Source organism: Lepidochelys olivacea, assembly GCF_965140295.1.
Source record: "Lepidochelys olivacea isolate rLepOli2 genome assembly, chromosome: 14".
In the NCBI taxonomy this organism is placed as follows: domain Eukaryota; kingdom Metazoa; phylum Chordata; order Testudines; family Cheloniidae; genus Lepidochelys; species Lepidochelys olivacea.
In genome coordinates this window covers 42596933-42612523 of record NC_140424.1, presented here as the reverse complement: position 1 = coordinate 42612523, position 15591 = coordinate 42596933, and the positions used below count along the sequence as shown (strand labels likewise).

General features: G+C 49.0%; 1 protein-coding gene across 1 annotated transcript; it reads right to left on the bottom strand.

The window, feature by feature from the left end:
* Positions 1 to 2713: 2713 nt before the first annotated feature.
* LOC311530749 (uncharacterized protein) lies at positions 2714 to 14448 on the bottom strand. Its single transcript, XM_084647617.1, has 5 exons — positions 14263 to 14448; positions 11387 to 11475; positions 10581 to 10707; positions 4900 to 4998; positions 2714 to 4538 (listed from the first exon to the last, which is right to left on the bottom strand). Exons 2-5 carry the CDS (start codon positions 11456 to 11458, stop codon positions 3052 to 3054), a joined length of 1785 nt encoding a protein of 594 aa, XP_084503743.1. The 5' UTR covers positions 11459 to 11475; positions 14263 to 14448; the 3' UTR covers positions 2714 to 3051.
* Positions 14449 to 15591: the final 1143 nt, after the last annotated feature.

Here is a 15591-nt window from a genome sequence, read left to right as displayed (position 1 = left end):
TGCATACAATTTCCCCACCCAGATGTGGCCCTCGGCCCAAAAAGTTTGCCCACCCCTGCTTTAAGCCTCAAAGTAGTTCCACTGACTCTTGAGTAGCCATCAGCACTCGATTTGGTTGGGGTCCTGCCAGGTGTTTTGTAGGATAAAGACCTTATTTGCAAGCTCTTTGAAGCAGGGATCTGTCTGCAAACTCCAAGCCATGTGTTAATGTGCCCCAGGGCTTGTAAAAATGGTTTTTGAGTTGGTGACACACGCGCACAATGTGAAACCAGGAGACCTTGAACTTTGCCTGTTTCTCCAGGGCTCTGTTGCACTTCCACTACGTGGGTCCTCAACACTCATTTAAAATCCCCCAAACCAACCACTGGATGTTTCACTTCCCTTCGTATTCTCAGTGTTTTCACTTGTTTGTATGTGGGTTTGTTTTGCTGTTTGTGTCGCTTTATTACTTATTGTTACTCTTCTATGTGTATAAAATATAAATCAAATTTGGAGTGGACATGGCAGAGAAATTGTATAAGCCTGAGTGAATGCCTCTTACAATCTTTTCAGATACTGGAAAGGACAGTATTAATATTTACAAGGAGAGCAGGACTATTTCTAGTTGACTCACAGATCTGTTTAGCATCTTAAGACTGCGCGATGTGTGCAGATAATATGTATGCAAGATGGTTAGCTTTACAATAGTTAGCTAATGGTACAAATGACTTTTGGAAAGATCATTAAGTGGTCGGCTGAGTCCCTCAGCAATTTTCAAGTGATCCGCGGAAAGAAAAGTTTGAGAACCCCTGCTCTATGCTACCGGTATGAATCTCCTCTTGCACTGGTGAGAGTCAGGAGTGACTCCATAGAAGCCAAGGGAATCTGTAAACTGGGGGGAGCGCAGAATTCAGCCCTAAATACTTCGAGGAGCTTCACAGACACCCAGTGTAAAGCAAAGACACGCTAGAATGCTCCTTGGCTGGGATGCAGGGGGGAGAGGTAAATTCATTTACACACTCCTTTCCTTCCTGGCCCAGAGAGAAAAGGCCCACACCTTGGATGAGCTATTACCAGCAGGAGAGTGAGTTTGTGCGTGTATGGGGGTCGGGGGGTGAGAAAACCTGGATTTGTGCTGGAAATGGCCCACCTTGATTATCATGCACATTGTAGGGAGAGTGGTCACTTTGGATAAGCTATTACCAGCAGGAGAGTGAGTTTGCGTGTGTGGTTTTTGGAGGGGGGTGAGAGAACCTGGATTTGTGCAGGAAATGGCCCACCTTGATTATCATGCACATTGTGAAGAGAGTTGTCACTTTGGATGGGCTATTACCAGCAGGAGAGTGAGTTTGTGTGGGGCGGGGTGGAGGGTGAGAAAACATGGATTTGTGCTGGAAATGGCCCAACTTGATGATCGCTTTAGATAAGCTATTACCAGCAGGACAGTGGCGTGGGAGGAGGTATTGTTTCATGATCTCTGTGTGTATATAATGTCTGCTGCAGTTTCCACGGTATGCATTCGATGAAGTGAGCTGTAGCTCACAAAAGCTCATGCTCAAATAAATTGGTTAGTCTCTAAGGTGCCACAAGTACTCCTTTTCTTTTTAGAGGTAAACTCGACATGGCTCAGACAAAAGCTAACAGTTCTGCAATGATGGGGAAGGAGGAAATCTCTGAGTCACCCCATCTCCTTCCAGTGTCACAGAGGCTGAAATTATCCTTTTTTTTTCTGGCCCCCGTTTCTCTTCATTTACATATAATTTGAAAAGTTCCCAATATAACTGCTCTTCAGCAAAACCCAGAGCAACATGAGAACAACTGGCAATGATACAATCTGTATCATTGGTGACTAACAATAACTTTGCAATAGGAGGAATGGTATAAATGTGATGCTCCCTGGTTCCTGATAGGAAGCGCACACTCAAATTACTCATGGGACAATAAAAAGGACAAATAGGTCCACCTCAAGAGGGCAAACTGCAAAAGGCAAAAATGGGGCACTCATCTGGATAAGCTGAGGGATAACGGTGCAGCAAACAGTTCAAACAGCATTCCAAGTTACTATGTAGGAATCAGGGAAAGTATTAAAGAAAAGAAGTACTGATAGCCCTAGAGGTTTTTATGGTGTTGATCTCCCTTGCAGATTCTCTGATGGCTAACATGGGCTGAGTGCCAAGAGAAGGTATTCCCACACTCACTGCATTCGTAGGGCCTCTCCTTTGTGTGGATTTTCTGATGACTAGAAAGGACTGAGCTGCTAGAAAAGGTTTTCCCACACTCACTGCATTTGTAGGGCCTTTCCCCTGTGTGGATTCTCTGATGATTATAAAGTTCTGATCTTTGAGTCAAGCTTTTCCCACACTCACAGCATTCATAGGGCCTGTCAAGGTTCCTTCCCCACTTTGAGCTTTAGGGTACAGATGTTTTTACCAGCTTAGGTTAAAACTTCCCCAAGGTACAAACTAGTTTACCTTTTGCCCTTGGACTTTATTGCTGCCACCACCAAGCGTCTAACAAATATATAACAGGGAAGGAGCCCGCTTGGAAACGTCTTTCCCCAAAAAATCCTCCCCAAACCCTACACCCCCTTTCCTGGGGAAGGCTTGATAAAAATCCTCACCAATTTGCATAGGTGAACACAGACCCAAACCCTTGGAACTTAAGAACAATGAAAAAGCAAGCAGGTTCTTAAAAGAAGAATTTTAATTGAAGAAAAAAAGTAGAAGAATCACATCTGTAAAATCAGGATGGTAAATACCTGACAGGGTAATCAGATTCAAAACATAGAGAATCCCTCTAGGCAAAACCTTAAGTTACAAAAAGACACAAAAACAGGAATCTACATTCCATTCAGCACAACTTCTTTTATCAGCCATTTCAACAAAACAGAATCTAACGCATATCTAGCTAGATTACTTACTAAGTTCTAAGACTTCATTCTTTTTCTCTTCCCGGCAAAAGCATCACAGAGACAGTTTCCTCACTGGTCATTTTGATCACGTGCCAGCGAGGTTATCCTAGCTTCTTAACCCTTTACAGGTGAAAGGGTTTTTCCTCTGGCCAGGAGGGATTTTAAAGGTGTTTACCCTTCCCTTTATATTTATGACAGAGCCTCTCCCCTGTGTTGATTCTCTGATGTTTATAAAGGGATGAGCTCCTAGTGAAGGTTTTCCCACACGCACTGCATTCGTAGGGCCTCTCACCCGTGTGGCTTCTCTGATGATAACAAAGGTCTGATCTTTGAGTGAAGCTTTTCCCACACTCACTGCATTCATACGGCCTCTCCCCTGTGTGGATTCTCTGATGTTTAGAACGGTCTGAGCTCCTAGTGAAGCATTTCCCACACACACAGCATTCGTAGGGCTTCTCCCCGGTGTGGATTCTCTGATGAGAAGAAAGGGCTGAGCTGCTAGTGAAGGTTTTCCCACACTCACGGCATTCGTAGGGCCTCTCCCCTGTGTGGATTCTCTGACGATAAGAAAGGGCTGAGCTGCTCGTGAAGCTTTTCCCAGACTCACTGCTTTCATACGGCGTCTCCCCGGTGTGGATTCTCTTATGGTGAAAAAGGTGGGATCTTTGAAAGAAGCTTTTCCCACACTCACGGCATTCGAAGGGCCTCTCCCCTGTGTGGATTCTCTGATGATTAGAAAGCGCTGAGCTGCTATTGAAGCTTTTCCAACACTCACCGCATTTGTAGGGCCTCTCCCCTTTGTGGATTCTCTGAGGAGCAGAAAGGGCTGAGATGTTCGTGAAGCTTTTCCCAGACTCAATCCATTTGTAGGGCCTCTCCCTTGTGTGGATTTTCTGATGCTTAAAAAGTCTTGATCTTCGAATAAATCTTTTCCCACACTCACTGCATTGATAGGGCCGCTCCCCGGTGTGGATTCTCTGATGGTCAAAAAGGTGTGATCTTTGAATGAAGCTTTTCCCACACTCACTGCATTCGTAGGGCCTCTCCCCTGTGTGGATTCTCTGATGCTGAAAAAGGGATGCTTTTTCAATGAAGCTTTTCCCACACTCACTGCATTTGTAGGGCCTCTCCCCTGTGTGGATTCTCTGATGCTGAAAGAGGGCTGAGCTTTGAATGAAGCTTTTCCCACACACACTGCATTCGTAGGGCCTCTCCCCTCTGTGGATTCTATAATGCCGAAAAAGGCCTGATTTTAAAATGAAGCTTTTCCCACACTCACTGCATTTGTAGGGCCTTTCCCCTGTGTGGGTTCTCTGATGAGCAGAAAGGCCTGATCTTTGAGTGAAGCTTTTCCCACACTCACTGCATGTATTTTTCATCTTTCTCCTGAGGATTTCCTGTTGGGTTCTGGTTCGCTTGAGGCCCTGCTGAGTTCCCCAACAGGAAATATATTTACCCATTTTCTCCAATGGGTGGTTTCCCTGTTCTCTTTCTGGTCTGTGATGAATCGCAAAGGATTTTCCCTGCTCATGACTCCTGGACACATTCCTTTTCCATCTTTGCGATAATTCTCTGTGTTTATCCACTTGCTCAACATTTTCCTGCTGAGAATTCTGCTCCTCCTTCTCACAGAGCATTGCATCACCTGCTGTGATAGAGATAGAAACTGCAAACAGGGATGGAAAGGGGAAAACCAAACGAAAACAAGTGCTGGAGAGGGGTCAAATAAAAATCAGGTACTGAACATCCCCAGACTCTTCCACCAAATAGGAGAGAGGAGGGGGATCAATTCAGCCTTCACATCCCATCCAAATTCACAGGGGGAAGGGAGGAAACTTCTGCCTGGTGTCTGCTAGGATCTATAGGAAGCCATGAGCTATATTTACCCTGAGCATACGTCCCCTGCTAGAGACAATAATGAACTGAGAGACCTCCCAACACTTTGTAGGGCATCCCAGATGTTTCTTTCAGGCCCTTATAGATTCTGAGTTGGTTTAATGTTTCCTCACCTATACAGGGAGCTCTCAGGATCTCTCTTTCCTCTGGGACCCATGGCTCTTCCCCTTGTTCCAGCTGGGAGATCACATCAGGTTTGGAAACTGGAAACCCTGCTCAGATGAAACAAAACAAAGGACTTTAGTTGATTTCATAAGACTCTGTCATAAATTAATAGAATGTTTGTTTTTTTCAACTTCAGTGCTTAGTGTGAGCTGGTGTGCCTGGAGCAGTCCCTCACTGAAAAGGCCAAGGTTAGGGCAGGCTGAAAAAGGGATACCATATGCTCCCCCAACTGGTGGTTAACACTGAAGTTAAACTCACCGACCAGTCACAAACTGCTTCTCATCACCCACACTGGTTACCGAGAAGCTGAAAAAAGAAATCACACAGCCCCCTTTATTGCATTCCAGTTCTCTGAGTCCCAGTCAGCACCTAGGTCCACTACAGTGAGAGGTGATTTAAAAACTTTGCTCAAAAACAAAATGTTCTTCTGATCCCAAGGGGTTAGCATCAGTACAGATTACGATAGGTTTGGATCTTACCCAAAATACCATGCTGCCAGCCAATCTTTTAGTATCTAAACTAAAGGTTTAAACAAAAGAAAGACAGAAAGAAGTGAAATGGGAAAGCAGTCAGGTACATTCCGAAATCTGTACATCAGGTTCTTAGCAGTACTGGTGAGTTAGTGGTTTGAAAATCCATCTGGAACACATCCACAGCTTGGATGGGTCATTCAGTCCTTTGTTCAAGGCTTCAGTTTGTAGAGAAGTTGCTCCAGAGGTAGGAAGAGGGATTGAAGAGAAAATGGAGACGATGCAGCTACCCTCTGTATATTGCTTTTGCCATGTGGTTTGTACTTCGTGTGTCCCAAACACAAATTTCACAGCAGATGGCATGGAAAAGCCTTGGAGTTCTCAGTACACAGGCGCACCCCTGCATGTCTCGCTGACTCAATAGGTGTATCCCCTTGGTCCTTTCCATGGGCTCATTGTACAGCTGATGACCCTCGATGGGCCATCGAACAGGCTAGGCAGTGCTGACGCCAATATGTCTGGGGGTGTCACCCAGAAACACTACACAAGTCTGGAACTACAAATATACCCTACATCTCTATATCTCACAAAAGAAAGGTGATACAAACAGAAAGAAAACGATCATACTTGGAAAATCATAATATTTTCACTGACGGCTTACATGGCACATCTAGCATGATTCATTGCAATTTTATCATATTGGTATTAATAAAATACTAATAATATAAAGAGTCTCACAATTCCACATAGTGTCACACTTAGTAAACCAGTGAATTCCCCAGGACCAGCTCCCCCGGTCCTTTAAGATGCCATATACTCACATATCTGCTGGGAACACACACAGAGAGACATTGTGTCATTCTGTACCCCTATGTTCACTCTTCCAGAAAATTATGATCAATTTGGGACATAGTATGGCTTGTGAGATATCATTTGAAATCACATAATCTACTGGATATTATCCTCCTGTTAAAATGCTTACATGGCACATCTAGCAGGATTCATTGCAATTTTAATTATTTTATTAATACCAAAATTCATATTGGTATAATAAAATAATAATAATATAAAGAATCTCACAATTCCACTTAGTGTCACACTGAGTAAACCAATGAATTCCCAGGACCAGCTCCCCAGGTCCTTTAAGATGCCAAATACCCACATATCGGCTGGGAACACATCCAGACAGACATTGTGTCAGTCTGTACCTGTTTGTTCACTCTTCTGGAAAATTATGATCAATTTGGGACATAGTATGGCTTGTGAGATATCATTTGAAATCACACAATCTACGTGATATTATCCTCCTGTTAAAATGCGGAGCAACACTGTAAGTAAAATTATGAGATTTTACTGTATGATATTACTGAAAAGTTATAATTTTGGGGAACACCCACAGACCAGTTCCCTCAGAGGCTGCAAGGCAAACAGCTGGTCAAATAGCCATTCTCGGGAAGTGGGAAGGTGTAAAGGAGATATTTACATTCCTTCAAAGGGACCACTTGAAACTCATATCGACAACAGACAGCCTATCACCATCACTCAGCTGAGAACGTAATTTCTTTCTAGTACAAAGGACTGAACTATAAAAAGAGGTGAGGAAAATGCTTGAGACTCTCTCTCTCTCCCCCCTTTTCCTCTGTTCATGACAACTCCTGAAGAACTCAACTAGGGCGCAGGGGCGGGTTAGGGGAGTCCTGGCTGAAAGGACAGCCACCAGCCTGTTTTGGCATATGGAGAGAGAAACATTTGCTTTGAATCCGTTTTAGCTTGTTAAGTTAGATGTTAGTTTCTGTTTTATCTTGTATTTTTTTTGTAAACAATTCTGACTTTTAGGCCTCATTACCTGTAGTCACTTAAAATCCTTTTTTTTAGGTAGTTAATTTTGTTTTATTGTTTTATGTAACCAGTGTGTTTGGATTAAAGTGTGTTGGAAACTCCATTTGGAATAACGAGGCTGGTGTATGTCATTTTCCACTGATGAAATGACAGACTTCGTATGAGTTTGCATTGTTCAGCAGCGTGCTGGACAATGCAAGATGCACATTTCTGGGGGAAAGTCTGGGACCAGAGAATTTTCTGAGGTTCTCCTGTGGTGTACTGTAACTTGAGAGTCACTGACTAGCAGCAGTCAATACTGTGAAGCTGGGAGCGAGTTACATGCTGGAGACTGTGTGTTAACCGCCCAGGTGTGGCTCTTCTCACAGTAAAGCCGTGTAAAAGGCACTGCAGCTTGAGGAAATGAGCGGAAACAGCTGTTCAATAGTTCAGATTGTACTGTGGTTAATGTCACAGACGCTCAGTTTCAAAGAGTCTCCTAAAAACACAGAGAAAGTAAATCCTTGTCCCAAAAATCGAAGATTCCAGACAGAGGGCAAGTCTCCCTGGCATTGCTTCTTGCTGACAGAGAAGTCCAGAGACAATGAGTCAGTCCTGGGGAAGCCGGGAACAGTAAGCATGGGCTGGTGGGGTTCAGTGGAGAAAGGAAACAGGAAGGGCAGGGATATTACTGAATGCAGGAGCTCAGCAGTACTAGATGTCAGGATAGCACGTATTGCAGCCCATTGGAAAACATAATCCCAACTATACATATAAAATGATAGGGTGTAAATTAGCTGTTTCCACTCAAGAGCGGGATCTTGGAGTCCTTGTGGAGAGTTCTCTGAAAACATTCACTCAAGGTGCAAAGGCAGTCAAAAAGCAAACAGAAAGGGATAGGGAAGACGACAGAAAATATCATATTGCTTCTCTATAAATCCATGGTACGCCCACATCTTGAATACTGCATGCAGATGTGGCTGCCACATCTCAAAAAAGATATACTGGAACTGGAAGAGGTTCAGAAAAGGGAAAAAAATATGATTAGTGGTATGGAAGAGCTTCCATATGAGGAGATGTCATAAATATAAAGGGAAGGGTAAACCCCTTTGAAATCCTTCCTGGCCAGGGGAAAGCTCCTCTCACCTGTAAAGGGTTAAGAAGCTAAAGGTAACCTCGCTGGCACCTGACCAAAATGACCAATGAGGAGACAAGATACTTTCAAAAGCTGGGAGTAGGGAGAGAAACAAAGGGTCTGTGCGTCTGTCTATATGCTGGTCTTTACCGGGGACAGAACAGGAATGGAGTCTTAGAACTTTTAGTAAGTAATCTAGCTAGGTATGTGTTAGATTATGATTTCTTTAAATGGCTGAGAAAAGAATTGTGCTGAATAGAATAACTATTTCTGTCTGTGTATCTTTTTTGTAACTTAAGGTTTTGCCTAGAGGGGTTCTCTATGTTTTTGAATCTAAATTACCCTGCAAGATATCAACCATCCTGATTTTACAGGGGGGATTTCTTTATTTCTATTTACTTCTATTTTTATTAAAAGTCTTCTTGTAAGAAAACTGAATGCTTTTTCATTGTTCTCAGATCCAAGGATTTGGGTCTGTGGTCACCTATGCAAATTGGTGAGGCTTTTTATCCAACATTTCCCAGGAAAAAGGGGGTGCAAGTGTTGGGAGGATTGTTCATTGTTCTTAAGATCCAAGGGTCTGGGTCTGTAGTCACCTAGGCAAATTGGTGAGGCTTTTTACCAAACCTTGTCCAGGAAGTGGGGTGCAAGGTTTTGGGAAGTATTTTGGGGGGGAAGGACGCGTCCAAACAGCTCTTCCCCAGTAACCAGTATTAGTTTGGTGGTGGTAGCGGCCAGTCCAAGGACAACGGGTGGAATATTTTGTACCTTGGGGAAGTTTTGACCTAAGCTGGTAAAGATAAGCTTAGGAGGTTTTTCATGCAGGTCCCCACATCTGTACCCATGAAAAACCTCCTAAGCTTATCTTTACCAGCTTGTAATTTAGATTCAAAAACATAGAGAACCCCTCTAGGCAAAACCTTAAGTTACAAAAAAGATACACAGACAGAAATAGTTATTCTATTCAGCACAATTCTTTTCTCAGCCATTTAAAGAAATCATAATCTAACACATACCTAGCTAGATTACTTACTAAAAGTTCTAAGACTCCATTCCTGGTCTATCCCCGGTAAAGACCAGCATATAGACAGACGCACAGACCCTTTGTTTCTCTCCCTCCTCCCAGCTTTTGAAAGTATCTTGTCTCCTCATTGGTCATTTTGGTCAGGTGCCAGCGAGGTTACCTTTAGCTTCTTAACCCTTTACAGGTGAGAAGAGCTTTCCCCTGGCCAGGAAGGATTTCAAAGGGGTTTACCCTTCCCATTATATTTATGACAGGAGAGATGAAAAAGACTGGGCCTTTTCAGTTTAGAAAAGAGACGAAAGGGGGATATGAGAGAGGTCTATAAAATCATGGCCACTGTCGAAGGACAGGACACTGGGCTACATGGAACTTTGGTCTGACCCAGCGTGGCCGCTCTTATGTACTAGGGAATCTAGTGAGCCCAGTGTAACGGGAGGGAGTAGGAAAATCCCTGGGTGTGGAGAACACTGGGAAATTAGAAGCTATAATTCAGGAGCAACAGATGCTAATTAGTCTAGAAAAGCAGAATGTGAAAAATAAGAATCGGGGTCATGTGACAATGAGGTAATCAAAAAGCCAAGGAGCCTGCAGAGAAGAGAGGTGGTGGCTATTACACGTGCGGATGGAGAAGCAAGACTCTCCATGTCTTAGGAAGTTTCACTACCAACATAAGCCATTTTCACACGCTGCAGTGCAATCCAGACCAATGAGGACTTGTGTCATCTGTAATCCTGGGTGAGATTCAATGTTCTGCTGTTGGAGCTCCCCTGTCTGGATACCCCAGCCAGCATTCAAGGACGCACTGAGTGTCTGTGTGATAAGTAGCCCTGGACCAGCAGCTCTGACTCCAGCAGCCTGCTTGTTACACCCCAAGCACATTCTGGTCCGGGTGGAGTAGGCTCAGGGTTTCCGAGAAGGCCGGGGGTAGGAAGCTTCTGTTGGTTATGCTGGACCTAAGCCCCAGTTTTACTTGAGCAAAAAGAGATATCTGACACTGTGCGATACTGCTCCTGTGCTCTGTTCCCAAAGTGTTCTTCAGCAGGGGAAGGTCTCTGGTCGTGTGTGTTACTGGCATATTGGGGTGATGCTGAAACAGGACAGAGCAGAGATGCCATTGGGGGGTGGCGTGAACCGTATCTCTTCATTTCCCCTTCCAAGAACTGAGGGGACGGGAATCCTTACCCAGCGAGGTCACATTCTTATAGTTCTCCTGCATGACATCTCTGTAGAGAGCTCTCTGAGCAGGGTGCAGCAGAGCCCACTCTTCCCTGGTGAAATACACAGCCACCTCCGCAAAGGTCACCGGCCCCTGAAAGAGCAAAAGTCCAACATTCAGTAGCTGCTGCCCCTCTCTTTGTGTGGGAGAGGAGCCAATCAAATGGAAGCTCTGGGTGGATCATGGTCAGAGTCCCACCCCCACCTCACTCAGAGCATCCTGGAACCACCAGGGTTAGGGGACGAAGAGAGAGCCCCACCTCTCTCCCACCAGATCCATCACACACCTACTAGCCACAGACTGATACAGGAGATGGAGCCCCCAGCAGGCTCCAGGGAGAGCTCCCTGGTAGGAAGTCCATCACGCTCCTCAGTGCGAGGAGCTGGATATGAAGGGAGGGGAATCTCCCCTCAGCCTGACTGGTGGGTGCCCTACTCATATCTCATGGCACCCGCTGCTTAGTCGGGTCAGGCTCCCGCACTATGAGTCTGGTTAGTTTTCCTAGCCCCATGTAGGTGGGTTATTTTCTGATCAACAAATTAGAGCATTTCCACCTCCCAACCTCATGGGTCTGTTCCCAGAATCTAGGCCACTTATTCAATAACTCCCAGCAGGTTTGCCACCCCCCGTCCTCCTCCCTTTCTCCACCTTGTGGATTTCCTGCCCCGCACCAACCTCCAAACCAGACTGCGCAAACCTTCCCGTCTCTGGTGTATTTGCTGTCCCCCTCCCTCCAGAAGGAACCCACCCAAAACTCCCCAGTAATCCCTACCTGAGCTGGCTCCACTGCAGCCATTTCTCTTCCCGGTCCCATGGGAGGATGGGAGGAGCTGGAGTGAAACATGGACTTCGTTCTGTAGCCTGGGAGGGCGAGAAGCGTAATTGTGGGGGTTTCAGAACAGGCTTTAGTTAATTTCACATCAGAATTCCCCCAGGGCCCTTTCCCTGCAGACAGATATCCTAGATTCTGCCCTGCTGGAAAAATGCTTGATCTCTTTATTTCAGTGTAGACCTGGCCCCTCCTGCCAGGCTAAGCCCACAGAGACATTTTTAACCTCCCTTCTCCCTCCCCCCACCCCATAACAAAGTCCCTCAACACAATGCTAGAAAAGAGCAGAAGCAAAGGAGTCACTCCAGGGGATTCCTCGGACATGGACCCCACGGCAGCCACAACCGAGCAGGGGGAATATGGAGTCAGGAACTGGCTTTTCCTCTGTCTGATCCTTTTCTTGTTCACTGGAAAGTGATTCTGCCCAGGGATGCTGCAACACGTGTGTCCGGGTGAACTAGAGCTGGAAATCTCTCTTCCCACTCATTTCTACCACTGCCCCTTTCAGTCTCTCCTTCCCCTGTCCTCTCTCCCTGCCTCTCTGGCTGGGAAAGTCCCATTCCTGGGTTCTTTGCAATCCCACCGCTGGATTTTCTCCTGACAATTGCTAATGGGAGGAGAAATGAGGAGGGGCTGTTTGTGCAGAGTCACTTTCTTGCCAGTCCCCAGCACTTTCCCTGAGGTCTTTCAGTTACCTGAAGTTTGTGGCTCAGAATTTGTATTAACAGAGCCCAGATCTGCCCCAAGGGGCTAGTACCAGATAGAGAAAGTCAGCACCTGGGCCTGGCAGAGAAAAAGCTTTAATTAAGGTCACTTCCCAGCACAGAAGCCCCGCAAGGGTAGCAGCAAGCTGGTCTCCCAGATCACCATGGAGGCTGCAGCATCTGACCCAGGAAGCTGAACCCCAATATCCTTAGGCAAGAGGAACAGAGCCTTTGAGCAGCCTTCCCTCCTTCAGCTCTCTGGGGAGAGCAGCTAATGAGAGCACCTTCTCACAGGGAGAATTGCTAATCTCATTTGCCCCACTGTTCATCTGGAGTCACTCCTTGTCTTTCCATACAGTGACTCTGGATTAACAATGGTCTCAATGAAACCAGATTTCAGAAAGGATGAGTCCAGAGTGATGTGGAAGAGGTCATTGTGTAGCAGTGCTAACCCCCTTCCCACCTCCCTCACCCCCACATCTAGGAGAAGGACTCGGGGCACAAATTTAAGAGCAGCCCCCAGAGCCTCTGCCATGCCCTTTGCCTAGGACGCCCCTCCTCCCGTTTTGCCATTTTGCAAATTAGAGAGAGGAAAGTGGAAAAGCAGAGGGTTTTTATATCAGTTGTTGATAGGAGGTAAAATCTGAGTGTATTTCACATCAATATTTGAAAAATGAATACAGTGGAAATGGGGAAAATTTCCAAACATTTTATTTCCACGTTGAAGAATCTGAGGAAAAAGTGTAAATCTGAGATTTTCTTAGTATTTTATAATTAGAGAGACAGGGAAAATCTCAGGGCATATTCAATTAGAAATAGACAACTAGAGAACAAGTGGGGCAAATGTTTAGGTTATTTCATAACAATCTTTGAGATTTGCAAAGAATACATGTCACAAACTAAGTAATTGATAACATGAGAGAAAAACACCAAGATCAGAGGGAATTTTATATTGCTATGAAATAACTAGTTGGAAAAGGGGACCTGTTTGACTGGATTTTATATACTGTGCAATACATAAACAGAAAGTGATGGTTCCCCGTCTGCCTCCATTCACAGGGGTAGCAAGGAGCCCTTTGAGGCGGCGATTTAAGAGGGCAAAGGAGGAGGAGGAGCTGGAAGGCTTCCTGGGTGAGGGTCAATGGACAGCTGGGGAGAACTGTGTTGGCAGTTTGGGGCCAGCAAGTGGGATTGGGAAACCGGGGTCTGGGCAGTCTCCACAGGGGACACTTGCTCCTCACTTCCCCCACCCTGGCGGAGAAGAGGCGTCTCATCCCATCCCCACTCCAGGGGCAGCCATGTTTTGGGCACGACTCAGGGAACAATGTCTCACCTAGACACGGACAAAGCGCTGCAGGTAAAATGGGTGAGAAAATCCCCCACACCAGAGATTTGAAATTGACATTTGAGAATTATGGCGAGAACAGGGGGAAATCGGGAGAGAGCTGATCATTTGAGGGGAAAGTGTGTGTGGGGGGGAATCACCCCGGATTTTATAGCCACGTGTGAGATAATGAGAGAGAAAAGGGGAAGAACTGGAGAGAATTTGTATCAGGGTGTGAGCGGCACCAGCGGGGAAAGGATCCAATTCACTCACCTCCCGCCCCCCCTTCTCCCCCGGGGGTTTCCTGAGGCTGCACAGGGACCGTTCAAGGCCCCCCCCGGACCCCCCCCAGGAGCCCCCCCGGTCCCGGCGGCGCGGGGCAGGGCCTGGCTGCGGCTCCCCTGGGGCTGGGGAGCCCCGAGGCGTCTCCCAGGTGCGGCAGGACGCGGCCCCGCGGAGGAACGAGCTCCTGGCCGCAGCCTGGGGCCGGGCCGCCTCCGGGGGGGGCCGCTCGCTGCCCCCGTCCCCTCCCGGGCCTGCCCGGGCCCTGTTGCCGGCAGAGAGCGGCCCCCCAGCCCGGCCCCGCGGGGTCGGGGTCTCCCAGCCTCGCCCCTTAACCCGCTGCCCCGTCCAGACCCCGCCGGGGGGCGCTGGGCTCCCGCTGGGACAGCAGCTCCGAGCCCCCCCGGGCGCGGCCCCCCCCGGGAGCAGGTCCCGGCGCCGCCCGAGGCCGGGTCCCCGCGGACACTGGGGCAGCGTCACCGCCCCGCCCCCGGGGCTCGCTCCGGTACCTGGAGGCGGCAGCTCGGCAGCGGGGCGGGCAGGGCCCGGGGCGGCCCCAGCGGGAGCAGGGCGCGGGCCGGGCGCGGGGGGGTTAATGAAGGTCGCCCCGGCACAGACCCTGCCGCTCAGCCCGCTCCCGCAGCAGCCGGTGAGCTCTGCGAATGCGGGACTCCCGCCCTGCTCCGCCCCGCCCCGCCCCCCTCCCTCTGCGCATGCCCAGAGCTCGAGCGGCACCAGACGCTTCTCCGCCTTGAGAGAGGCGCCAAGGGCCCCGCACGAGCCCGGCTCGTCCTCCCCGGTCCGACGTCACTTCCGCTCGCGGGAGAGTCAGGAACTACCTCTCCCAGCCTGCCCCGGGGCCGGTTCCGCCCTCTCCAGCCCAGGTAAGGGCAGGTGCCGGGATCATCCTGATTCCCTCCTCCCGCCGGCGCCTCAACCCCTTCCGCCACAGAGACCCCGCCCAGCCCCACACTGAGCCGGCGCCTCTCAGACCCGCCCCCACCTCGGCAGCAGCGGCGCCTGCTCAGGCGAACTCTCGTGTCCCCGGGCTGCTCGCTGGGGGGGGGCGGAGCCTCAGCTCCCGGGCCCGACTCCCCCCCCCGCCCCGCCCCGCCCCGCCCCTCCGCGCGCGCGGCTTGTTGCTGGGCTCCCGAGGGCCGCACGTCCCGACCGGTGTCGGCTCGGTGAACCCGCCCCGGGGCGCCTGCGGCAGGGCCCCGCCCCGGGACGGGCTCGCTGCGGCCGGGACCGACGCGGGCAGGGCGTGAGGCGCCGCTTTTGGCGACAGACGCTGTTGGCCCCTTCCCGCCTCGCTCCCTGTTTTCCAGACCTTCCATTTTCACACACTCTCCCAGGGCGCTCTCCGGGCCGGTGTCTCGCCGTCCTTAAGATCGTGGGGAGAAACCTCTCCGCCACCGGTCCCTGCTGAGCCCCTCTCCGGACGCCCATCTGCTGTGTCCTTCTGGCCACCGGGGTTTCTGTCCATCCTTTGGGAGAAGGCCACGGGAGGCCGCCTCAAAAGCCGTCCGCGGGGCAAGGCAGGCCCCGTCCGCCGCCTGTGGGCCTGCCCCGCTGTTCCAGAAAGCGATCCGGTCGGGTGGACATGTGAGGAGGCTGCGGGAAATGCCCCCTTTTTCAGCAAAGTTGGGCCTGTCGCTGCTGCACCGTGGGTTTGTGAGACTGCGAGCTGTAGGCATCAGCCTCATCAGGCGGCCTTTTTAGAAGCAAGGTGGGAGCTCTGGCTGCGGGCGGGCAGCGACTTCTTACCCCGAGCAGTTCCCCAGAGCTGCGAGGGGCCCCGGCTGCTGGCCCTGTGGCGTTCTGAGCACCAGTTATTA